General features: G+C 38.6%; 1 protein-coding gene across 1 annotated transcript; it reads left to right on the top strand.

Annotated features, from left to right (window-relative positions):
- Nucleotides 1-1,318: 1,318 nt before the first annotated feature.
- On the top strand, nucleotides 1,319-15,530 carry LOC110680830. The gene is made up of 2 exons (XM_021856620.1): nucleotides 1,319-1,731; nucleotides 14,859-15,530. The coding sequence occupies exons 1-2, from the start codon at nucleotides 1,690-1,692 to the stop codon at nucleotides 15,513-15,515; spliced, it is 699 nt and encodes a 232-aa protein (XP_021712312.1). The 5' UTR covers nucleotides 1,319-1,689; the 3' UTR covers nucleotides 15,516-15,530.
- The last annotated feature ends 10,405 nt before the right edge of the window (nucleotides 15,531-25,935 follow it).

Raw genomic sequence — 25,935 nt, 5'->3', positions numbered from 1 at the left:
CAGATTGGCGTGATGAAAAACAGCCTTTTACGATGAGAAATTGCAAAAAAAAAATTAGAGCATGCCAAAATTGAGCAATTTGGTGAAAATCGACATGCGCTGCTAGTATTCAGAACAGAACTCTATATAAAGCTACCATTTATATACAACTACAATTAAAGTCGATTTAAAGTGGGAAAGGCTCCCTAGAGCCATATTGACGTTATAACTTATAAGATTAACTCGACATTTGTTGGGCATTTTCCAACCCTAAATCCACGTTAACTGTAGTTATACAGTGATGCTAGGTTTATGTACACCGTTTATATGCATAAATTACAGCTTAAGCATGGTTACTTGGGATGTTTTACGAAAACTTCAACCACTTACAAACCTGCATCATGAAAACAAAATTGACTTAGGCTTGCAGAGCACCGTGAGGCCACGCTAAGGTTCTGGTTCATCTCCATGGGTGTACCTCAAAACTAGATTAGTTGACCCGTCCAGTACTTTTTAAAGAATTAAGATCGGTCAATGTTTGACAAAGTTACAGCATTCTGAAGTTGGTCCAATTTTTGCCTATCCCAGATATTTTGACAGTCCCCTGTATATTCGATGCAGTTCTTGGAGGGCCAAGAACATCCGTAAAAACCAAAACAACATTCAGTTTCCTTATGAAAAAGACACGAACGTTGTCTTACGTCATTTAGCTGCACAACGGACATACATGCTCCAATGGAATGGCCGAGAAACATTCTAGACGACAAGTTTCTATGGCTGAAGCAAGAATCGAACCCATACCCCATGACATGAAGCGCTTAACTGCCTAAAGACGAACGTCCAAGTTAAACAAAAAATCCCTAATTTGCATATATTTATTCTAATTAAGATCCACAACAATAATGAATTTCTTGGATACAGAGTCCAAAATGTAAAACTTCGTTTCATGAACTGGTTCAATTTACGAACCAATTTAATTTACGAGCCCTATATTTAGTTCGTAAATTGAGTTTACAGTGTAACACAAACGAAATAATTTCTTACTACCAACAATATTTAGTCAAAGTTATATATACAATTCGTTGGTTTTGTGCACATTTTCGACCCAAGTACCCCATAATCATAAACTCAGTTTTATGTCAGAAGTGGAACCCCATGTAAAGCGTTGCGCCCCAAACGGCTTACGTACCAAAAACTTCCGCGATTCGTTTATCAAATAAACCTTCCGAATTAACGATCACGAACTTTACCTCCTGCCTCATTACTGGAAGGTGCATGCGCGTCTGTACCCAGACACCAGCAACGGAAAGAAAAAGAAAATTTCAATTTTTTCAACGCTTTTATTTCTTCCTTCTTGTTTTTATAGGTGAAAGAACTTCGAGCAGCTTTGCAATGCCAAGACCCAGTGCGCAACAAGTGGAATTACGCCCTTACAGCGAACAATAACAAAAGCACCAACAATCGCGCGATGTCAGCTGTTGGGCGAGAGAGAGCGAATCTCAGACGGATTGAAAACTTCAGCATCATCATCATAAGCCGAAGAGCAATGGCCGCCATTGGCAACCTCAATGTAAACTGTGAAATGTGACAAATTGTGTTTCATCGGAGGATCCGCGGAAACAAGTTTACATTTCGTCTCGTCGGTGAGCATTTCTCCCGTGACCCAGAGTTTCCACATGATTCGGAACCGGCGCCAAAGAAACCGAAGCAATGTTCGATGATATTAAAATGTGCCTGCTGGATCTGATCAAGGTGAGTGAGGGAGCGGATTATGATAAAATACATCAGCAGCTCTATGCTATAAGTGCCCTTGATCATGGATGGCGTAGCCCCTAACAGTAGGGCGGTTGAAAATTTAAAAATTTTTGAGAATCCAATCTCCCATATGTTCCTAACCATCCTTACCATAAAAATAGTGTTCTGTGAAATTTTCAGCTTTCTAGGTGGTGATTTAAAGGTGGCTCAATGATAATGTAGGTTTATAAGGAAATTACTATGGAGAAATTTTGAGATCTGTTCCAAACACGTTAGTACTGTAATGTAAGTACAAACCTATTATCCCATAGCGAAAACTCATTCTTCAAACCATAATAAAGAAATTCGCTGAAGAGAGAAATTCAATCCGACGGATAGCAGAAGAGATATTCATGAGTTTGTCTGCTATTATTTAGCCTAATTTGGGATTATAGCCCTGCAAACATGTAAAAAGATCCCGAACAAAATTAGCTCAAAAGGAATTTATTTCTTCAGCAACATCCTTCATTAAGTTGCTCGTGGTGACCAATCGATAAAGTTTTCAGCTTAAACGGATGTTTGTTTCTCCAGATTTGTGCTCTTGAAAATTTAAGGTTTGGCTTTGATTCATCTTCACCTTAAGGTTTGAAGAATGAGTTTTACCATTGCCTTTGGGCCACCTTTAAATCACCACCTAGAAAACTGAAATTTCACAGAACACTATTTTTATGGTAAGGAGCTTATGGGAGATTGGATTCTCAAACAATTTCAAACATTAATAGGTTTGATCGTATTTTAAAATATTTTGAGCATTTTTTTAAGGCTACCGTAAATTCGGGCGAAATTAATCACCGCGTCACACGATTTTATTTCTTCCTAATGAAGCACAAATATCAATGTCACCTGCAGTGCATGAACGTTGTTTGTCGCTACTATTGACGAATTGTGTGTTGTGAAGTTTTTTGCGTTAATGAAAGTTTATTTCTATGAAAATTAGGTATAATTTCAAAATCATGAACGGTGCAGTGTTGACCACTATTCATAAACTTCTAGTTCTAAACAAGGATTTGAACATGGTATAAACCTGAAAGTTTGTGAGTATGCTTAAGATATATCCCCAAATTACATATCATCACCAACACTCGTGCCGATTTGCTCATTCAATTGAAATAATTAAATTTCTGTTAGATATCAGGAAATTCTATGGGAAATTACATACATTTGGGCCTTTTCCAAGTAATTCTTGAAATTTAACTATTCATTATTTCTATAAATATTGAATTGTTAAGAACTTTTCAAGCATATTCGGATTCAAAGAGTACAAATTTATTATAAAGAGTTGTTTTGAAAACTAACAATGATCGCATTGACAAGTGATTAATTTCACCCCGAAATGAAATCATCTGATTTTTTATTTTCGAGATATTTCTCAGCACTAAAATGATTATTGTTAGAAAATTTCGGTACATGAGCCAATGAGGCTCACCTTCGTACTTTTTTTCCTGCATTCAGTTGTTTGGCATGTTCAACATTATAGAAAACAGACCAGAAAAACCGTGAAAATTGATCAACTTCACCCGAAATTACGGTACTTGTACCAATGATAGAGAAGGATAGAAACAGCTTAGGAAATTAAAAAAAAATGATTAAAGTAAAGTGGGGCAAAAGTTCGAGTGGGGTAAGAGTTTCTTTTTAAGATTTCTAGCTCAATTCAAAACAAATCTTATAAATGTCATGGTGGTTCAAATTCTATTCAAGTAAGAGACTATCACTCCAAATATCATATAAATCGATTGAGATTTGGAAAAGTTATGGCTATTTGTTGTTTTTGGACGTGAATATTGTAATTTTTGATCAAACTTTCGTTGCTTGGAACCAATTGAAGATAAAATCTTTTTCAATATTTTATGCAAGGGCGTTTCTAGGCCAATCATAAGGTTGCTTTGAGGTGTATTAGTTTTTGCATAAATGCTTGAAAACAATTTTTGGCCCATAGTGGGGCAAAAGTTCGAATCAGCGGGGCAAAAGTTCGACCCATGTATAAAATCACGTAAAAATTTGCAAATTGCCTAAAATCCACATATTCTCTACAAATTTAGTTACATTTGTCTGATCGTGTGAAAACTTTCACCAAAATTTTACTTTTCCACTTAGCTTTGCAAAAAACTGCTATTTTGGAGTATATTACAATTAACCCGGTTTTGAGCAATTTTTTGATGAAAATTTAATGTGTATTTTTCGGCAAACTTAAGTTTACGGCTGGTGTAAAGTATGCCTGTCATAAAAGGATCGATATATTGTGTTTTAACCAGCGAACTTTTGCCCCACACTAGATTCGAACTCTTGCCCCACCAGGGCAAAAGTTCGTTTAAGACAATCAATTTTGAAACTGTTATAACTAAAAATGGGTAAATATTTTGACACAAGTGTTACGGGAGCAAAGAGGTGCCTCGGACCAAATTCTAATAAGCAGCTTGCAAACTCATCGTTTCAGGTGCGAAAAAGCTAAAAGCTGTAAATATTCATTTTATTAGGTTTTCCTGGTTACAATTTCAATTATTAACTTACATTTATCGGTATTCGGCATGTGAGCAATGTTAACTTAGTTTTAGCCTCTATGCTCTCCCCTTTTACAATCTGTGATATAATTATAGGTTAGGTTTAGTTCAAGTAGATTTAAGAAACAACTTACTGTGATACAATTAGTTTAGATTAAGTTCAATTTGTTCCAACTTTTCGACATCAACTTCAAATGCAAATATACTATAGATTTAAGTAGTAATTAATTATGTAGTTCTGATACGTGCGTGCCTAACGCACATTGCACGTTATTCTTCCACAAACAACAACTTGCATGTCTGTTTAACGTTTTCATTGACACTTGGCAATAGATATGGTGACAGCTCGGAGTCAACCGATTGAAGTGACACAACTGACCAGTGCTGGCAGCAACAGTCTCTCCCCCGTAACACTGGTCAATGGGACCAGTTTTACCAATTGCTCAGTGTACAAAATCCGTGGACTGCACTACTTCTGTATGAGCACTTCCTATCGACTGTGAAAGGAGCTCGACCATCTCCATATCTATTCTCGAAGATATCCTCCCCTGCACCATTCGATTGTTAAATGTCTCAAGGATACTCCTATGTTCGCATTGTGTTGCAGTAAATAAACTGCTACGCCTGGTTCTGCTCGTGATCATAAACACTTCAACATTGTGAGAATGCGTCATCACAACGTTGCACCAGTCAACACTTTGGTTTCTGTTGTATTGATGATTGAATCCAGCGTGTTCACTAGTACTCAATTCATACATATTACTGTGATTTGAGTTCTTCGAATCACACAACTCCTCTAGTTCAACCTGATCAGCATAAACACTATCTTCATATGTTACACGATACCCAGAGATATTCCAATGGAATCTTGTGTGGACCTCCAACGAGCCTATAGTAGAGGTTGCACCTATCGTCGATGGATGATTGGAACTCATACCGTCCGAAACGTTTGTTGATATTGGAATCCGCTGCGAAATTTCATCTACGATTAAGTCTACATCTAACGTGCTTTCATCCTTCAAGCTCTCCTCATCACTTTTGTTCTCCAGATTGGATATTTTATCGAACAGCTGTCTATGTTTTATTGTGATCACTAGCAGCTTCCAATCCCATTTTTTATCACATTCCTTATCTAATTGATGGACTTGAACCAGTTCATGATTCCGAAACGGTGCATCGGACGCACTACACTTTGGGCGCGATTGTCTCCGATTGAAAGATCTAGAACGAGAGCGACTTGTTGATTTCGAGCCATAAGTATTCCATGAACGATCGGTAGTACTGCTACTGCTACTACGACTCTGATTCCTAACGAATTGTTCACCTGTTAACCAGTGATGCATGATTAACACTGTTTGAAATATAACCGAGCTCGACATCTGATAACCATTGCTATTTTCATTTCCGAATATTACTTTGTTTACGAATGGTTTTGCCGATATGAAAACCACAATATAAATATTGTCATCGAATCCTCTCTTCAACGGCATTGTTTTGCTTTCGGAGAGCACTAGTTCAATCACAATCCCATCAGAGCTTATAGAGCACATTCGCCGATATCCGTACGAGACTGTTTGTTTTCCGAACGTACGCGTACTGGGTAGCACTCGCGACAACGAGAGGACAATAGAAATCCAATCAAACGTTACTGATTCTGGAGCATCTGACAACGATGGTGGCGGAGCTGGGTCTGGAACATCTGGTGCCACGAATGTTGGAGGGACGCATGATAACGTATCATCGCCGGAGTCAACTTTAACTCTCTTTGCTCGACTATCGTTTTCCTCAATTGGAATCAATTCGGGATACCATTTACGAACATCATTCGGCTTGGAAGAATATCTCGGAGAAGGTTCATCTTTCGAACGAGTATGATCCATCTGTTCATACGATGGTGATACTAGAGGTACGAAGCAAATTACTTTCGGAACCGTTTTGGGAAACGCGCAAATTATCTGCTGCTGAGTCCAGTTCAGTTGCGATCGATCAATTATTGAATTTTGTTGCAACGACACATTTACTTGGTTCGGCAGTTCGTCAACCTCTAATTTGCCAGTAACCTTGAGGCATTTATTATTACCAGTTGGTGGTCCATCTTTTATGGTTTCACTAGATTTACTGTGTAGCAACTGCAACACTGCCGCTTCATTAATAGCGCACTTGTTGAGTTTGGTCCCATTTCGTCGTTGGACCAATTGCTCTTCGAGCAATCTATACTTTTCTTGCACAGCACTCTTCTCCTGTGCTATTGCCCTCATCTCCGCTTCATTTTCACGCTTCTGGATTGCGCGCTCTTCCTCGATTTGTCTTAATCGGAGAGCAATACGGGTAGAGCTATTATTCGATGCTGCAATACTCAGTGGTTCGCACTTTTCGGAAATATAGTGGTGATCGTCGTTCGAGTCGAGGCGCGAATACATAACGCTGTCTCTCGCTCGTATGTTCTGCGACTCCTGGAATTTGTCCTTCGATACCCAATCCATCATAATCGATAAATCTTTTAGTGTTACGGGAGCAAAGAGGTGCCTCGGACCAAATTCTAATAAGCAGCTCGCAAACTCATCGTTTCAGGTGCGAAAAAGCTAAAAGCTGTAAATATTCATTTTATTAGGTTTTCCTGGTTACAATTTCAATTATTAACTTACATTTATCGGTATTCGGCATGTGAGCAATGTTAACTTAGTTTTAGCCTCTATGCTCTCCCCTTTTACAATCTGTGATATAATTATAGGTTAGGTTTAGTTCAAGTAGATTTAAGAAACAACTTACTGTGATACAATTAGTTTAGATTAAGTTCAATTTGTTCCAACTTTTCGACATCAACTTCAAATGCAAATATACTATAGATTTAAGTAGTAATTAATTATGTAGTTCTGATACGTGCGTGCCTAACGCACATTGCACGTTATTCTTCCACAAACAACAACTTGCATGTCTGTTTAACGTTTTCATTGACACTTGGCAATAGATATGGTGACAGCTCGGAGTCAACCGATTGAAGTGACACAACTGACCAGTGCTGGCAGCAACAGTCCGTGACAGGACACGAACCTGGGGGGGGGGAGAATGTTACTGCCAATACTGTTCTTTCCGAGTTGGCTACGTCGTCTATTGGTAGATGCCCGCGAGAAGTCAGTTAGAATAATAGAACGCCAGAAAAACTGTCACTTTACCATTTCGATCCCGAACGTCTAGGAACGTGTAAGGTGTATTGAAAGATGTTCACGAAACAAACATAAAACTTATATCTAGACTAAAAATGAATATGTGGAAAGCCACAAGAAAATCCTTTTGAACCTAAAATTATTGTATCACAGAGTAAGTTATCACAGTAAGATTTCTTAAATCTAATTGAACTTAATAGAACCTAAAACTATATCACAGATATGTAACTATACGAGCATCGAGGTGAAAGAGAAGATGAATTTGTAACATGCTCGAAACCGATTGTTGTAAGTATATTTAGATAACTTTAACAAATACATTCAATAAATAAATCTGTTTCAGCTTAAAGCTGATTCGCACCCTATAACGGAGATTGCGACCTGCTAAATGGAAATCGGCCCCGAGTAACCTCTATGCTCTCTTAACACTTTAAGAACAATCGACATGAGGTGTTCTGAGTCAACGGACATGTTTTCGACGGAGTATTCACGAGCGGGAGGCTGCGCAAATTTCTCGCACCCCAAATCGTCCGGCGATGTTAAACTAACCAGTCATCAATTTAATTTATCCGGCAACAATAGATCATCTACTCGCTTTGCCCTCCTCCAGCTGAAACATGAAGAAGAGCGCGCAATTCAGCAGCGCATATGGGAGGCAGAGAGACTAGCCTTGAAACAGGAGAAAAGGTTGTTGCATGAGAAGTATAGCTTGTTGGAGAAACAAATTTTGGAGCGTGCCAAAATAAACAATCGTAGGCAGGATGCCACTGAAGCAGTCGTTGTGGAGAATCATAGTGATTTTGAAAGGAACGAATCGTCAACCGATAGTGACGAACCATCTATCGATGCGGCAGCTGAGGCCGCAGACGACCCAGCACAGTATCACAATACTATTGTTCACGCAGAACAATTACGTCAAGCGTTGCTACCGGTAACTGTTGATCACCCAGCCGATCGGATACAAATTGTAGGGATTCAGCAGCACATTACCAGCGCGTTTCCAAGCACCATTACGAACGGACACAAAGTTGTCATTTACAACAATACATCGTCCGAACATAACGCTATCATTACTGTATCTACACTTATGCCCTTAGATCAATCGGTTAAGACCAAAACCAACAGTGTATTTTCAACGTTCGAGTGTTCATTGGCTAAAGTGCAAAACAATATTATCCAAATCGCTTCTCTACTATTAGTGTCGAAAAGATACAAAGGCAAGCTAGCTCCGAGAACAAGTGTAAGTGAATGTGTGAGTTTGAGAGCTCCTCCGAAATTTCTTGCATCGAACGCACCCGACCCAGCTCCTCCTCCCTTGCGATTATATGCGCGGCAAACAAGATCTTACTGTTTACCATCTTCAACTGCCAGTAGTGACCAGACCCGACGATTGATAGTGAATTCGGAAATTTCTCATAAGTGTTCGATTACACGGCTGATTTTGGAAAGCAGGGTGAAGATGGACAGACGTAGATGTAACAACAACGTATATCGTCTTCTAGATGGCGATACGGTTGGTGTAAGTTCTGACGCAGCTAAAAGCAGAAAAGGGACGCCAGTAACTGAACTGTATTACGGTCGTGGCAATTTACATGTTAGATGCTGTAGCAGATCAATGAATTATTCGTCTAGTGGATGCATGAATGAGTTCGAATCGTCCAGTCTCTACCATGAAACTGCTCATCACGAAACACAGCCGTATGTTTGGTGGGTAAGTGAGAAGGATCGCTTCAGCCCAAACAACAATGAATGGAAGAGGCGTGATCAACAAGTAAAGTTATACAACAGTTCTATTACACGTTTATTAATGTTAGGACTAGAACAAATGGACAATGTATCGTTGCTATCGATTGATGTCGGGTTTGCTGTAATGCCGTCTCTTGCTGTTTTCGTCTGCGCGGTTTTTGGAATGTCAAGAAAACATGACTTAATTAATCAATATTCGGACAGAACGCAGCAACACGCTTTCGTTGGATTATCGTCGATCTTCGTGGACATCTTGTATCACCCGATACCACTGCTGATTGGCCTCAGTGGCGATCATGGTATCTTTCGTTCAAGGTATGAAGGTGATTGTAGTGGAGAACATGCTGATATTATTCTTGATCGAATGGAGGTGAATGAAGTGGGCATCAATGAGCAGCAGCAAAGTTATGAGTAACAATAATTGGACCAACAATTCCGATTTGGGGATCACGTTTTCCAAGATGAGCGTTTCAGCAATAATTACCATTCTAAAAAATACAACATGAATTCGTTACGAGAAGTCGAGATCACCGAAAATCTATTTGGTGCAAACGCGATTGTAGTTTCAGCACCATAACATTGTGGAAACAGCAATAATGAAGAATATAGCTTAGATATTACAAAGTATACAACGAAAAAGGTAAAACTGAGCCTTTGGCCAGTGTTACGGGGGGGGGAGAATGTTACTGCCAATACTGTTCTTTCCGAGTTGGCTACGTCGTCTATTGGTAGATGCCCGCGAGAAGTCAGTTAGAATAATAGAACGCCAGAAAAACTGTCACTTTACCATTTCGATCCCGAACGTCTAGGAACGTGTGAGGTGTATTGAAAGATGTTCACGAAACAAACATAAAACTTATATCTAGACTAAAAATGAATATGTGGAAAGCCACAAGAAAATCCTTTTGAACCTAAAATTATTGTATCACAGAGTAAGTTATCACAGTAAGATTTCTTAAATCTAATTGAACTTAATAGAACCTAAAACTATATCACAGATATGTAACTATACGAGCATCGAGGTGAAAGAGAAGATGAATTTGTAACATGCTCGAAACCGATTGTTGTAAGTATATTTAGATAACTTTAACAAATACATTCAATAAATAAATCTGTTTCAGCTTAAAGCTGATTCGCACCCTATAACGGAGATTGCGACCTGCTAAATGGAAATCGGCCCCGAGTAACCTCTATGCTCTCTTAACAACAAGTTTGTTCAGCAATATTATAGCCAATATGTTGAAGGTTCACTGTATGGTATTTGTTTTGTTTTAACTGCTATTGTTTTCCTGGAAACTTTGATTATACCACTAGGGTCGAACTTTTGCCCCACCTTACTCTATGGGAGCTCCTTAAACCTAAAAAATATTTTTAAGGAAAGCTTTTCTATTGTATGAATAAATCACTACCTCCATTATTGGAGTACAGAACCATCCATTAACCACATGGTCATATAGAATTGGCGAAGGTTGTTTGACTAAAGATCATTGTCCATAAATATTAAAAAAAAATGTTCGGACAGAAAACACGAAGGTGAGGTGGGGTCAGAAAATATAGAACCTGGTTTATGGACAAGCCCTATCATTGATCACCTATGTGGACGCATTTGAGTATTAAAAAAACCGTTACTCAATTCATGGAATCTATGACAAAAGGTCGAAGGACAAAAGGTCGAATGACAAAAGGTCGAATGACAGAAGGTCGAATGGACAAAAGGTCGAAGGGACAAAAGGTCGAATGGACAAAAGGTCGAATGGACAAAAGGTCGAATTGACAAAAGGTCGAATGGACAAAAGGTCGAATGACAGAAAAGGTCGAATGGACAAAAGGTCGAATGGACAACAATTTAGGAAGAACCAAAAACTATACTCTTAAGATAAAAAAGCAAGTTATCACAAGCGCTACAGCTAAAACAGACGCGAAGAAAACTCGCATATTTTCAGAAAGACCATACTGAGGGAGGTTCAATTTCAGCTGGACAACGATCTTTTCGGGGTCAAATTGTGTTAGACTTTTCAGGGCGTAGTGCATCCAGAGTTACTGTGTACGTGCTGTAGCCTTATGTGCAAGAGCCACATTCCTTTCATGCTCACCCGTGCACTGTACATTTTGAGACCTATGTTGGTGTTCCTCGCTTTTTTAGGGTAATTTCTCAATGCGTCTCATGCGCATCGTCACTCGCGTTGTTCAAAAACAGTACAATAATAGATGTAAAGACAAAATTTTGAAACGAGAATCGAGATTGGAGCTTCCGGATCGCGCGTCTTCGACCGTATCATGTAGACCATCTAGACACTTGCATAATAAGGTAAAAATAGCTGTAGAGACTCTTCGTTACCGTGCAGTTGTTTTTCAACTTGGATACCGATGGCGAGCGTAGCACCGAGCAGCGCATGCGTGAATCTCCCCTAGCGCGCGCTTCCAGAATTTTTGTGAACCTAGCGCAGCACACTACGATTTTGATGCGATGAAAAGCGGTTTGGACTCGTTAGTTCATTTATGTTCTCCTGGTAATTATGTAACTCTAAGTGCATCGAGGTGCATGCCACTCTATGTGCTATGTGTTGGGATGCCGAGTGCTGGAATGCACTGCATCTGTCATTCAGATTATGGACCGATGCACGAGTTCACTATCTGACGTTTGAGCGGTGCCGTGTTATTTACGTGACCATGGCAACGAGTGAATTCGGCACCGCTCAAACGTCAAATTAGTGAACTCGCGCATCGGTCCATACTGAAATTATAGCATCTATGGACTGATGCACGAGTTCACTTATTTGACGTTTGGGCGGTGCCAAATTCACTAATTTCCATGGTGACATAAATAACACGGCACCGCTAAAACGTCAAATAATGAACCCGTGCATAGGTCCATGGCGTGCCGCCATGAGTTGACTGCAGAGCAGAGGGTTCGCTCTGCGGAGGCTGGTTCCCTGTAACATTGTTCAAGGCGGCTAGGAGAAGCAGTTTGCCTAGGCTTTTTCTGCTGCATATGTTAAAGTGCCCTCTGAAATAGAGTCCAAGAGTAATGTGTGTGTTTCTGTAAACCTCCATTCAGAGCATGGGTAGATTTCAGATCGTCGGTGGTGCGACATCACACCTGCATTCCTTGAACTATCTTCTAACGGTTCGGGTTGCAGATCATCTTCTAATAAAAATCATGATGCACAAATACAAAAATAATCAAATTATCAGAAAAGCTCTCAGTAAATGCTAGTGTATCTGAGAAGCAAACTCTACCCTAGTTGGGACCTAATTCCAGAAAAAAGATGATTATTTTTCCCTGATGCTAATTTAAATCAGACGAAACCAACAGTCAGGTAAAGCTCTAATTCATAGCCCTAAAACAGCAAAACTTCAAAAGAAGGAAAATCCTTTGTAAGAAATGCAATTGAAATGCTCATTAACACTGTTAAGCATGAAGAACAGCCGATATTTATAAGAAGGCAACATTTCATTTGAAAAAAAAAACAGGCAAGAAGTAAAAGTGAAATCTATGAAGAACAGTCGATGTATAAAAGAAGGAATAATCGTCGATACAAGTGTCTAAAAAGTAAAAAATCACTATAATGTATAACTCCAAAAGAACAGCCAACGTTTCAAAGAAGGACAAATCTCTATTGAAAATGTATCAAATAAAAAGCTAATAATAATTACTTTATGCTTTGGAGTATCAAAATAATAACAACTGACATTCAGGAAATAAATCTTTTGTATGGAAATAATAGCATTAATACAAATTATTGCTTCAAACGATAGTTCTGAAGAACAGCTTTCGTTTAAAAGAAGGAAAAACTTCAAATGAGAAGGGAGGAATTTGTAATTAAAATGTTAGCAACTGAGTGTATGATAATCCTTTCAACGGTACAATTTGGTCCTTTCGTCCATTCGACCTTTTGTCCATTCGACCTTTTGTCCATTCGACCTTTTTTTCCATTCGACCTTTTGTCCATTCGACGTTTTGTCCATTCGACCTTTTGTCCATTCGACCTTTTGTCCCTTCGACCTTTTGTCCATTCGACCTTTTGTCCTTCGACCTTTTGTCGTTCGACCTTCTGTCCTTCGACCTTTTGTCCTACAACCCAATTCATGGCCTCTAATGAATATTTAATGAATACTAGATTGAAAATCACTCCGTTACTAGGAAAATAATAAACAAACAAATGTCTCTTCGTGTTTCCGAACTGTTTTGAATCAATAAAATCGGGTCTAGTAACCTTTAATAATTGGCATATCGACATACGGAGAGCAAATCGGGAACAAAAATCAACCAGGAACACATCGAAATAGGGAGATATCGAGATATAGAGGATATTGAGGTACGGAGTGTGAAAATGTATGCAGAATGAAGGGACCGACGAAATCATCGACATAGGGAGAGATATCGAGATATAGAATATCGAGATGTGGAGAGTCGACTATATATCCAATGCTGGAAGTACCGGGTACCCCCGTTGGTTTGACCACATTTAATCTGAACACTTTTTAATTTGTACCCCGCTAATTTGCACATCGTTCAGATTAAAAATGGTTCAAACGTCATTTAGCTTCTGGAACGGAGTAAAGTGAAATGGAACGCTGTAAAACGGAGCGCAGAATCAAAACAAAACAGTGAAAGAGGTGACTAGAAACACGTTTCTAGGGTGACTAGATGTTCAAATTAAAAATGAACCCCGATGGTTTGCATGAGGTACCGTTCAAATTAACGAGGGTGTACGGTATTGCTTTTTATTCTTAGAAAATTAAAATGAACTCCTCATCTTCACTCGGACTTCTTCATTGATAGAAAGAAAAACGAATCCGCAAATTTTCCTCTAACACTTTCAGCTTCAGAATTTGGAATTAGAACACGGAAATCGACAGCAAGCTCATCGATTTCAAATTGATCAACTTGAACATGATGATCATGACACAAGATAACCATAATTTAAGGTGAAACATCTCGGTATCCAAAGATGGCCGACTTGTGACCCTACTCGCATTTTCAAAGGCACTAAACTGGAGAAATAATACGCAAACGTTCCTGATCTTCTTATTTTAAGCTTTATGATGATGCACAAAACCAAAATAAAAAGTGCACGGTTGTTGGATGCTCCCTTTGCGAGATTAGTGCCTTTGAAGTTTTAGTGCAATCTTAGGAGTTAGATTCCAATCTGTTTCACTTTGAACACACTGAATCCGTGTTGGGTGATGATCTATGCACCCATAGGTTGACGCATACGAATTTGAAATGGAAAGTTTCAGGAACTTATGTGGAAAACTATGGAATCAATGTTATCGGTTGATGAATCAGTCCATGAAGCAAAACTAAAGAATTGAATGTGTAACACATACGAAGTTTGTAAGAAAATCACGACAAAACGATATGGACCGATGCACGAGTTCAATGATTTGACGTTTGAGCGGTGCCGAATTCATTTGTTTACATAGTCACATAAGTAACACGGCACCGCTAGAACTTCAAATACTGAACCCCTGCATAGGTCCATAGACGTTCAAGAACCGATCCATAATTTTAAACACACGGATCAAACGTGTGGATTTTATCAGTGGCCTACTTAATAACAAACCAACAATAAATTTGATCATTCAAACAATATGATATTCCTTTACAATTCCTATCTACCCGCTTTATACTTTCCGTTCCACCTCCTACATCATTCAATTTTCCTTTTAGGTGAGCCCCAAGTCGAAGAAGTCCCTCAAAGACATGTCGGCAGGCTACTCGGCGGATTTCATGAAAAAGTACAACGACATCAACATCATACACTTCAACGAGAACATGTCGATGGTCAACAAGCTAGACAATATTCGATTCTCCCCTTCAAACTACACCAACCTGTTCAAGACGAATCCGCTGCTGGAGGGCAAAAGGAGTAAATCTTTCCGCGAGTGGGGCGTGGAAAGTGCCAGTTTTGAATTTTCCTCCGACGATCGTGACACGTTAACGATGACGAGCTGTTCGCACTACTCGACCGAGGCCACCGAGAATTACCATTTGCTGAGGTCGGTTTCGCAGCACAGCAATGATGGAAACTCGAGGGAGCTTTCGGACTTCGGGGGAGTTGCCGGTGGTGTAGATATCGAAGATGATGATGATGACGATGAAGACGATGACGATGGAATCATCATAAACCACCTCAGCCTAGAAGACTGCTTCGCCGGCGGGCTGGTATCGCAGTTGGACTCGTTTTGTACACTTTGCACCTCTTCGTTCAGTTTTAGCAACTGCAATAACTGCGAGAAATCTGGCTGCGGATCGAAATGTAGCGGAGAAGGAAGCACCATTGGTGATGCCGAGATTGGTTGCGTTTGCCACGCTAAGCACGGGTAAGTACATTGAGCTTTGTGCTTTTATGGCTCGCTGTGGGGGAAAGTGTATAACAAAATGTGCTGCTGAAATGAAGCTTTGTGAAGCTTTCACCATGTATGATATGGCAAAGCTCCAGTGTGAATGCTGGTATTTCAGTTTCGATCTCTTTAATCCAGTGTGAATTCAGGGATTGTTGGGTATCTAGATCGTATCAATTTCAGAGTGGATCCTGAAACTGTGATTCGGATCGTAGGGTGACAGTGTGATTCTTACAATTCTATGTTCATGCTAAGAATGATTCATTTTTTCTGAATGTATTACTAAATGTTCAACTATATTTGAATTAGAATATCAAGAAGTAGAAAAAATCTTTTCCTAAGTATAATAAAGGGATAATTCAAAACACATTTATTAGAGAAAATCGAAAATCACCAAAGTTTCTTAAAATATACTTTAAGATATGCTTATTCAAGTACAGTCAACCCTCCATGAGTCGATATTGAAGGGACCATCGACTCATGGAAATATCGAGTCAAGGAACAGGAATGCTATGGCAAGCTGTTTGAGGGGACCATCATAGTAACCATGAAATTTGATCTTTAGTATGGTTCCATGAGTCGATATCGAGTAATGGAACATCGACTCATGGAGGTTAAACTGTAGCGGGAAAAGTTTTTGATTTTCCTTGCGCCATTTCGAAATGTTACGCTTGGAAGAGTGGGTGAAAAAACTACAAAAACGCTCATATCTTTTCATATGAAAATTTTAGAGGTATGACGTTTTCAGAGAAAATGTGTATTTTGCTCATATCTAAAACTCTTTAGAACATAGTAGGTATGAAAAATTCTAAAGTGACCTATATCTCTAAAACTATCGGACATAGAAAAAAATGATGTTTTTCAAAGTTGCCTTACTTTTTTTTTAAATCTTCAATATTGTAGAACATTTCGTGTCGCTATCTTTTGAAATAAAAAAAATCAGAGGGGGTTGTGTACAAGACACGACCGCATGACGTTAACTACGCTAAGTAATTTTCTGCATTTGAATTTAAGTCGATTGTCATAGTTGCAGCCTTCCTTTAGTTCAAACTCTAACATAATATTGTAACGGTCGCAACATTATACATTTTCAATTGACACCCAGTATATTGCCGTAAGACGTAGTTAACGTCAAAAGAAGAATGAGCAAAGAAGCAGAAATTGGTGAGCTTTTATAGTGTGCTTCCCAACGCACGTGTTTGGTTGCATAAGAAAGGGTCGACATTTTCACAATTTTCAACAGTCTATCGTCAAAAATCAAAAGTTTTCTTAATCTGAGTAAAATGTTGAATAAATTTCCGACCGATTGGTAGGAAAATATTGAAAATCTACCTGTAAATGGCTGAATTATTAGTATTTAAAATCTTGCATAATTTCGTGACGGTTGCAACATTTTAGATTTTCAATTGACACCCAGTATATTGCCGTAAGACGTAGTTAACGTCAAAAGAAGAATGAGCGAAGAGAAGAATCAGAAATTGGTCTGCTTTTATAGTGTGCTTCCCAATCCACGTGTTTGGTTGCGTAAGAAAAGGGTCGACATTTTCACAATTTTCGACAGTCTATCGTCAAAAATCAAAAGTTTTCTTAATTTGAGTAAAATGTTGTATAAATTTCCGACCGATTGGAGGGAAAATATTGAAAATCTACCGGTAAATGGCTGAATTATTAGTATTCAAAATCTTACATAATTTCGTGACGGTCGCAACATTTTAGATTTTCAATTGACACCCAGTATATTGCCGTAAGACGTAATTAAGGCTAAGTAGCCAGTCATTCGTTTTGGCAGCAATGATGACTTTACAGCTTGCATTTAAAAGCGATAATACTCAGTCTTGATAGTTTATATCGGCTTGAAAAAGTATCACTGTACGCTCTAACATTCATAAAGTATGCTGATACATTTCAGCTGTGTCTGTGTAAAACCAACTGATTTTCTTCGATTCAAAATCTGGAGATGAGTAAGCAACAATCATCAATGACGCATACAAATTTCAATGACGGCCTACTTCGCCTTAACGTCAAAAATGTTCTTTGTCTCGATCTCTATCCCTATCTTGATGGTCCCTCCGATATCGAGATGTGGAGAGGCGACTGTATCTGGAAAATTGTTGCTCCAAAAACAACAATTTTTCAGCAGGCTTCTGATTGATGATGTTTCTAAATTATAGATTTTTGAACGATTGACGGACGCCAGTGTTGATTCTGAGAATTCCGAATGGATCTTGGGATTCCAGTGTGGATCCTTTGCTTCCCGTGTGGGTATCGTACACGCTCAAAAAAGCGTTCTGGAAAACGTGAACTGTCAAAAATACACCGTGAACTACCATGATTGGTCTCGTATACATGATCTAGTTCACGGTGTATTTTTGTTGTTGACGAGTTCACGCCTGCTGTTCACGGATACGAGAACGGATTTTTTTCTGTGTAATTGTAGTGTCGATTGCAGAATTTAAGTGGATCTTGGTATTCCAGTGTGGATACTTGTATTCCAGTGCGCTTTAAAGGTTTCAGTGTGGGTCGTGGTATTCCAGTTTGGATCTTGATATTCCAGTGTGGACATATGGTGTCTTCGGCAAAGTTTTTCCATATTTTTCAGACAGTATAAATCTTAGGATTGCAATATGGATTATTGGGATTTCTAGGAATCCTAGGGTTTTATTGAAGATCCAGAGATTGTACCGTGGAAAGTAGGATTTCGATGTGGATCCTGGGATTTTGCTGTGGTTTTGATTATCGTTCTCTTAATCGTTTCCAATATGTCTATTGGTAAACAGTTTGGTGAAGAAGAAACGTGACAAAACACAAAATGTTTTTCGTGAATACCATCAGAATAAAATACGGAAGGCATGTAGGCAGCTGGGTGACATCACTGCTGAAAACATCATTTAAGATGGCGAAGACAAAAATCGATTGAAGTTCTTGCTCAACTGCAGAAAGTTAAAAATAGTTCCCAATTGTCTAAATTGCAAACTCAATATAGACCTTGCAAACTCCGTGTCCATGGACAAATTATGCAAACTCGTCCATAGACAAAAAATAAAAATCATCAGTGTGACGTTTCAGGACATCAGAAGAACGTTACATCGATTGAAATGCAAGAAACAATTCCTGAAAAGAAAAGTTAAAGAGGCAACGAATATTGAGGATTGTCAATATGTGACAACAATGGTGGATTGATTGTATGTGGATAAATTAGGTTAGTTGTGAATTTGTTTTATTCTATGTTTGTGCAACAGTTTTCTGTAGATGATTCTGATTCTATATCGGAAATCGTTAACCGTCACCTAAAAATACCAATAAATTGGAACGGATCCTGGGATTGTACTGTGTACGGCGACTGGGGGTAGTTTGCCCATGTTAAGGAAAACAGTGATTTTATATGTAAAAACATTATATTATGCTCTTTTTTAATGATGGTTGGACAAACAAACATGTTTTCTATCGAATAGTAGAAACAGCTATCCATTTTAGCTTTTCTGGGTTTTATGAATCATTTTCTAAAAAATGCTTGCCTCACTGCATATATATTGTTTTGCGGGGTAAAACGCCCCGCTTCAGTTCGGCGTTATCCATGCTGTAAAGGTACGCACACAATCATGCTGTTCATAGGTTGCATACATCCGGGCGTTTGTTCAGATGTTATTGTTGAATAATAGTATACATGCTGATGCACAAAATGTACATTTGTGAGGTTCCAAATTGCGCGTTACTTCAATATGGCATTACGTTTGGGAGAATTTGAATTCAAACGGCTGTTTTGGTGTTATGAAATAGGGGTGGGCGTTTTGCCCAACGAGTAGATTAAAGTTTAGGTCCTTCAATAAGCTTTTTAAAGACGAATTCAACTTATTTTTTAAATGTTATACAAACTATGACAGTGCACAAGTTGGCTCCCGGCGATAGTATCAGAAATTTGGTTATTTATCGGCCTAAAATTTGACATTAAAGATCGCACAAAATTGCAACTATAATATCGAAAAACGTTTTTATACGTTTTTTTTACGATTTTCTTGAGAAAAACGCATAAAAATATATAAAGAGAAGCATTTTTATCCATTTTCTATAACCTAGGGTGATAAAAAGTATTCTATACCACAACGTTCGTCCAAATCGAAGGTGGCGCGTTTTGCCCCCTATGGGCATATTACCCCCAGTTCCCCTATCGCAGGGTTTCAGTGGATATCGACAGCGATCCTAGGTTTCCATTGTGGATCCTTAAATTGCCGTGTGGATCCTGGTATTCCAGGTTGGATTCTGGGGTTCCTGTGTGAATCCTAGTGTTCCAGTGTAAAACCTGAAATTCCAGTTAGCGTTCTGGGACTTCAATATGAACCCTGTGAATGCGGAGATTTCAGTGTAGATCCTTAAATTCCAATATGGATACTGATATTCAAGTGTGGATTCTAAGATTTCAGTATGGCTGTGAATTCTGGGATTCCAGTGTGGAGACTGATATTACTATGTGGATTCAGGGATTCCAGTGTGGATACCAGTGTGGATTCTAGAATTTCATTGTGGATTCTAGGTTTCCAGTGTGGATTTTAAGATTGTAGCGTTGATCGTGGCATTGTTGTTTGAATCCAGGGATCCCAGTGTGATCATTGAATTCCTGTATTAATCCTGAGTTTCCAACGATTGTCCTGAGATTGCAGTGTGAATACTGGGATTGAAATGTGAAACGTGGAAATTCATTGTGTTTGTTGGATTCTTGTAAGGACCTTGATTCATTGTGGATCCTGTGACCCCAGTGTAGATATTAGAACTCCAGTGAGAATCCTGGGATTCTAGGGTGGACGCTGAACGCCTGGGATTTCAGTATCAATCCTGGAATTCAAGTGTGGATTTTGGTATTTAAGTGCGGATCTTGGGTCTCCAGTGTGGACATTGAGCTTCCGGCGGGGCACAAGGAATTCTTATTTGGATACTGGGATTCTAGTAAGGATCCTGGGTTTCCAGTGTGAGTTCGGGTATTTCAGTGCGAATACTGGGTTTCCAGTATGGATCCTGGGAATCTAGAATGGATTCTGAGATTTCGGTATGAATGCTGAGAATCCAGTGTGAACCCTGAGATTGCAATGTGAATCCAGGTGTGGATATATTGAGATTCAAATGTTATTTGTTATAGTTTAGTATGGATCCTTGGGCTGTTGTGTGGATCGTAGTGCGTTGTTTATATATTTTGATTCCAGTGTGAATATTGGGATTCCTGGTATACCAGTTAAAATCCCGGAATTGGTCCGTGGAATTCCAGTGAAAAATCTGTGATTTCAGTAAGGACCAGGATCCGGGGATTCCAGTGTGGATTTTTGAACTCCAGTATGGATCATATGATTTTAGCGTGGGTTCTAGGATCGAAACATGGGTATTTGATATCCAAGGTAAATCTTGGGATTCTAGAGTGGATACTAGAATTCCTGGTGTGGATCCTAGCATTTCAGTATGGATATTGGGATACCAGTAGGGATTTTGAGTTTCCAGTGTAAATCATTGGATTCTAGTATGTATCCTGGAATTACAGTTTAAATCCTGGATTTTGGAATTCCAGTGAATTTTTGAGAGTTAAGATTGTACTTGTACTTAACTTTATCTGACCAATTTCTTGGAACCCGTCTCATCGTGATAACATGTCTTCTTAAAGGTTTCAAATAAAGAGCTGTTGGATTATGTGAGAATATTATTAGTTGAGTTTTGGAAGCATTAGAAGAAATCTTCCATCTTTACAAGTATGTAAGGAGAAAAAACAGATGATACGTAGGCTTTGTCCTCTGGCGAAGAAGCCGGGTCATCCACAAACAAAGATGTTTGACATCTCTGAGGTAACTCAGGTAAGCCAGATGTGAAAATATTGTATAATATTGGTCCCAAAATGCTGCCTTGAGGAACACCAGCTCTGAGAGGAAGTCCTTCAGACCTGGAGTTCTGGTTATTAACCTGAAATGTACGGTTTGACTAATGACTTTAGATTATAATAACAATTTATGTTGGAAAATTAAAGTTCTTTAATTTTACAATCAAGCCTTTATGTCAAACACTGTCGAATGATTTTTCTATATCTAGACGAGCAAGACCAGTAGAATAGCCATCAGATTTATTGAAACGAACTCATTTTGTTACACGTAAAAGTTGGTGAATGGTCAACTGTCCATGTTGGAATATTGAATTGATGTGGACCATCACTCTGTTTTTTTTTGCCTTTTCAACAAGTTTACTGATGGAGGAAAGTAAGCTGATTGGGCGATACCTGGAAGCTTCTGCAGGATTTTTGTCCGGTGTTAAAATTTATTTATTTAAATTGATACATCCATGAAATTTTTCCATTTGTCAGGAAAATATGCCAACTGAAAATATTTGTTAAATATATAAACCAAGAATGATGAGCTACTCTATGGAAGTTTTTTTTTTGATGAGGATGTAGAAAATTCCATCATCGCCAGGGGCTTCCATATCTTTGATTTGTTTAAATAATAATTCTCACTTCTTCCAAATCAGTCTCCCAGTAATTCTGGAAAACAGTTCTCTTGATTGAGAATGTTTTCGAAGTCCTGAGTAACTTGATTTTCAATTGGACTTGTGAGTCCCAAATTAAAATTATGCATGCTATCAAACTGAATAGCAAGTTTTTGAGCTTTTGTCGCAATTAGTTAATATTAGTTTGCTTTCCTCTTTCAAGACCGGAATTGGCTTATGAGGTTTTTCAAAATTTTAATAATTTCCGAAAATGCTTAGGCCAGGGCTCAATTGAGATTTTTATTTTCAAAATTTTTGTTTTTAAATTGAGAAAACCGCTTTTTTCTTGTTCTATAATTTTCATACCAGAATGGCAAGTGCGTTGAAGTTGCCTTCTCCTCACGTTTTGAAGACGAATCCAGTGTTTTAGATCGTTGTCTATAACCACGGATTCGAATTCTGCCTTGTCCTTGAGTATTCCAGTCAACTCATAAATAATTGAAAGTGGAGCAAATAAGATTGATAATAGATACTTGGAATAATTGAAATGCAAACAGGACTTGATCGGAATCAAAATCAGACTGAATAACCAGTTGGGTTCAAAGGTGATAAGATTCAGTTAAAACCGAATTAATCGTAGAAAGGCTTTTGGAAGAGAAGGCACAAGTAGGGATATCAAGGTATTGAATTGAGAAAAATCCTGAAAATAATCATCAAAACAGCGGAGTAGCAGATTTTGTTCTAGTTTGGCGTTACTAAAAGATGATGGAGGTACTCAATGTTCAATGCTTTCATGTCTCAAAGTAGAACAAATCTTATAACACACATTGTTTAGATATTTTTAACTAATATACCCAATTGAATGTTTCAAAAATGCAGGTAGATGGTGCAATTGTCCAAATTTTCAGCCACATGCCTATGCAGCTCGCTTGCAATTTCACCTGCTCGTTCAGTGGGGCACTGCTAAGCCATGACCAGATTGTTTGCATGTTTTTCTACCGGTCTTGTTATTTGCATCAGGTGCATCGATATAAACAAACATGGATCGAGTCAATCACACGAATGTATAAGTACACTTTCGTCATCATATTTTTTTATAATGCGATGCGTGCGATGAAGATGGAATTAACCAGCAAAAGTTGGCACGCATTTGCTCAACCTGCATGGGCACGCTTTATGTCTACGCGTGGGAGATACAGCTTAACGGCTGAACATGATAAAAAGCAATTAATTAATTAATTGTCGTTGCTTAAACAAACACAGTTAGGTACAGTTTTCGAAAATCCACCAACCTCAAACTAAAACAATCTTCGCATCATGCATTATAGATTAGTGGAAGCCATGTGGAGGCGTGTGCTCTGTTATGAGGATCTGTTGAGTTGTAATCTTATTAATTCCGCACCAAAAATACACTCAAATAAGTGTGCACGCCTTTTGAATCTTTGATGAATTTGAATAATCAAAATGTCTTCTTCTTCTTGGCATTAACGTCCTCACTGGGAAATAACCTGCTTCTCAGCTTAGTGTTCTTATGAGCACGTCCACAGTTATTAACTGAGAGCTTTCTTTGCCAAAGTTTCCACTTATGCTTTCGTATATCGTGTGGCAGGTACGATGATACCCTATGCTCAGGGAAGTCAAGGAAATTTCTTGCTTCATAGCCGCGGACTCTAACCACTCGGCTAAGGAAGGCCCCAATGTACACATATTTTAGGATCAAATCATCTTTGAGTGCACTCTCAATCAGGGACTGTAATCAACTAAAGATAAATAATTTTGAAAATTTGCCACTTCACGTAAAACAATCGCCGTGCAGCTCTTCGCGGAGGGTAGATATGTGTTTGCGTTTGAAATTAACCTGCAATCGAAAGCTGCACGCAAATGATCTGAATAAATAGTGACATAAAACAATCTACTAATTAAGTTGTTTGATCTGTTAGGTCTACGACGATACAATTTCGAAAAATTTTGTTTTTCATGAAGCGAGTAGAGTGTTTGTCTCAGCACGGCTTAAGTTCGCTCGAGCACCGTGCGCTGCACCACTCGACACAATTCGATGTTTACGATTCATTAACTTCGCTGCTCGTCGCTTGTTGCCCGTTCAAGTCACTCATAAATTTGCAACGTCTCCGTCCCCGTGGATACCATTTGGATGGTCACGGTGCTCCCCAGACCTTTGTTATTGGAATTACACATGGCTTTATATGATTGAAGCTAAAACACGCGACGTGTAAATCCAATATTTTTATAGTGTTGACTATATATATTTTTTTTACTCATACATGCACTGCCGTTATACGCATAATTGTCCCATGTTCCAAAATAAGCAATCGAGAAAAACGCGTTTAAAGATTTTAACACATTTAGGCCTCGTATTGACCAGGGTGTGTGGTCAATTAAATTAAAATCTTCACAATAGTATAAAGAATAGCAAGTTTATTAGAGTCAAGAGTTTGTACTATGGGAATAAAGTAAATTTAGCTACGAAATTCAAAGTGGGACTGTTATGCCTAGAAATACGGGGTTTTTTGGTGAATTTCTACGCATAACAGTTCCACTGAGAGTAGTGATCAATTTTGTGCTAAGCATATTGCTGTAGATGACCGTTCATACGTATAGATAGTATCGAATGTAAAAAAAGACAATTTATACCGTCTTCAGCCAAAGGCTGCACAGACTGAACAATCACGAACATTAGGCAACGGACAACACAGAACACCCAGTAGCGCAGTGATGAAATTTATCGTTTGACGAAATGATTCCACCGACTGGAGCGGGAATCGAACCCCACGCCTCATGACACAATACGCCTAAACGACTGACGCCGCTAACCGCACGGCCACGAAGGACGTATATCCTCAAGACTATGGTAAGGCACCTAATGAAGGCTCAAGTGACATGTGCCAAACGGAGCCACTTGTAAGGAAGTGAAGAAATATGATTTTAAAGTTTGGGATGGAACGCAAAGTTTTTCTGTATGTGTGATAATGAAAAAATAAATGAGTTATTGAAAGAAAATAGTGGATGAGTAAGTTAGGGAGCTTAGAAGATGTTATAAATTCCTAAATCGACTCATCCAGCTGCAGGTTTGACAGAAACTCATCTGCAAATGCAAGGTTTATTCTGCGGAGTAAATATTTAACTCAAAATTCACGACACAAATCTTCACACCATTTGACATTTCTTTGGACTTTGTTTGCAATATCATGATATTTGATACATCGCAAATTTAAGTTTTAGAACCACCAACATATTTGCCACAAGCAAAAAGTCGTTTTAGCTGCCTTAAGACTGATAGAGCCGATTAAAACTTTAGAAAGGAAACTTCTTCTTGACTTCATCAAGTTTGATATTTTGCAAGATAGTTCTCAAGACCATCAATATAATGGCCACTTTCTGGAAGCAGGGTATCCAAAACAACCTGTCATGTTATCAAGTCATCAAGGAACCTTTGATTTACCCTTCTTTAGCCTTGATTTGTGAATTTATGAAGTTTGATGTTGATTTCGGAACCGACAGTTAAGAGTTCATTTCCCCAGGGAACGGGAATTCAGAACAATCCGACATGTGGTCAAGTCATTCAAATACATTTGAAGTACCTGTAGACTTGATTGCAAATTCATGAAAATTGATGTGTCGCAAGCCAGGTTTCAAATTTGCCAGTATAATGGCACTTCCACCAGTGAACCAGTATTCGGACCAACTCAGCATGTGGCCAAGTCATCCAAAAACGTCGAACTATTTTTATTTGGACTTGGTTTGCTAAATCATGAAGTTTTTTTTTGTTGCAAGCCATGGACTCGAAATTGAAGTGGTTACTGATTATTTCAGTACTCCTCGTAATGAATCCAAAAATCGATGAATTTCTAATCGATGACGGCGGTACAAAAAAAATGAACAATTTTATGATTGACCCTGAAAATTCAACTGAAATTGATTTAAATCTCTCTTTT

This window comes from Aedes aegypti, unplaced genomic scaffold (assembly GCF_002204515.2).
Source record: "Aedes aegypti strain LVP_AGWG unplaced genomic scaffold, AaegL5.0 Primary Assembly AGWG_AaegL5_hic_scaff_1909_PBJ_arrow, whole genome shotgun sequence".
NCBI lineage: Eukaryota > Metazoa > Arthropoda > Insecta > Diptera > Culicidae > Aedes > Aedes aegypti.
The sequence above is the reverse complement of the archived record's forward strand: the minus strand, read 5'-3'. Positions and strand labels throughout refer to the sequence as shown.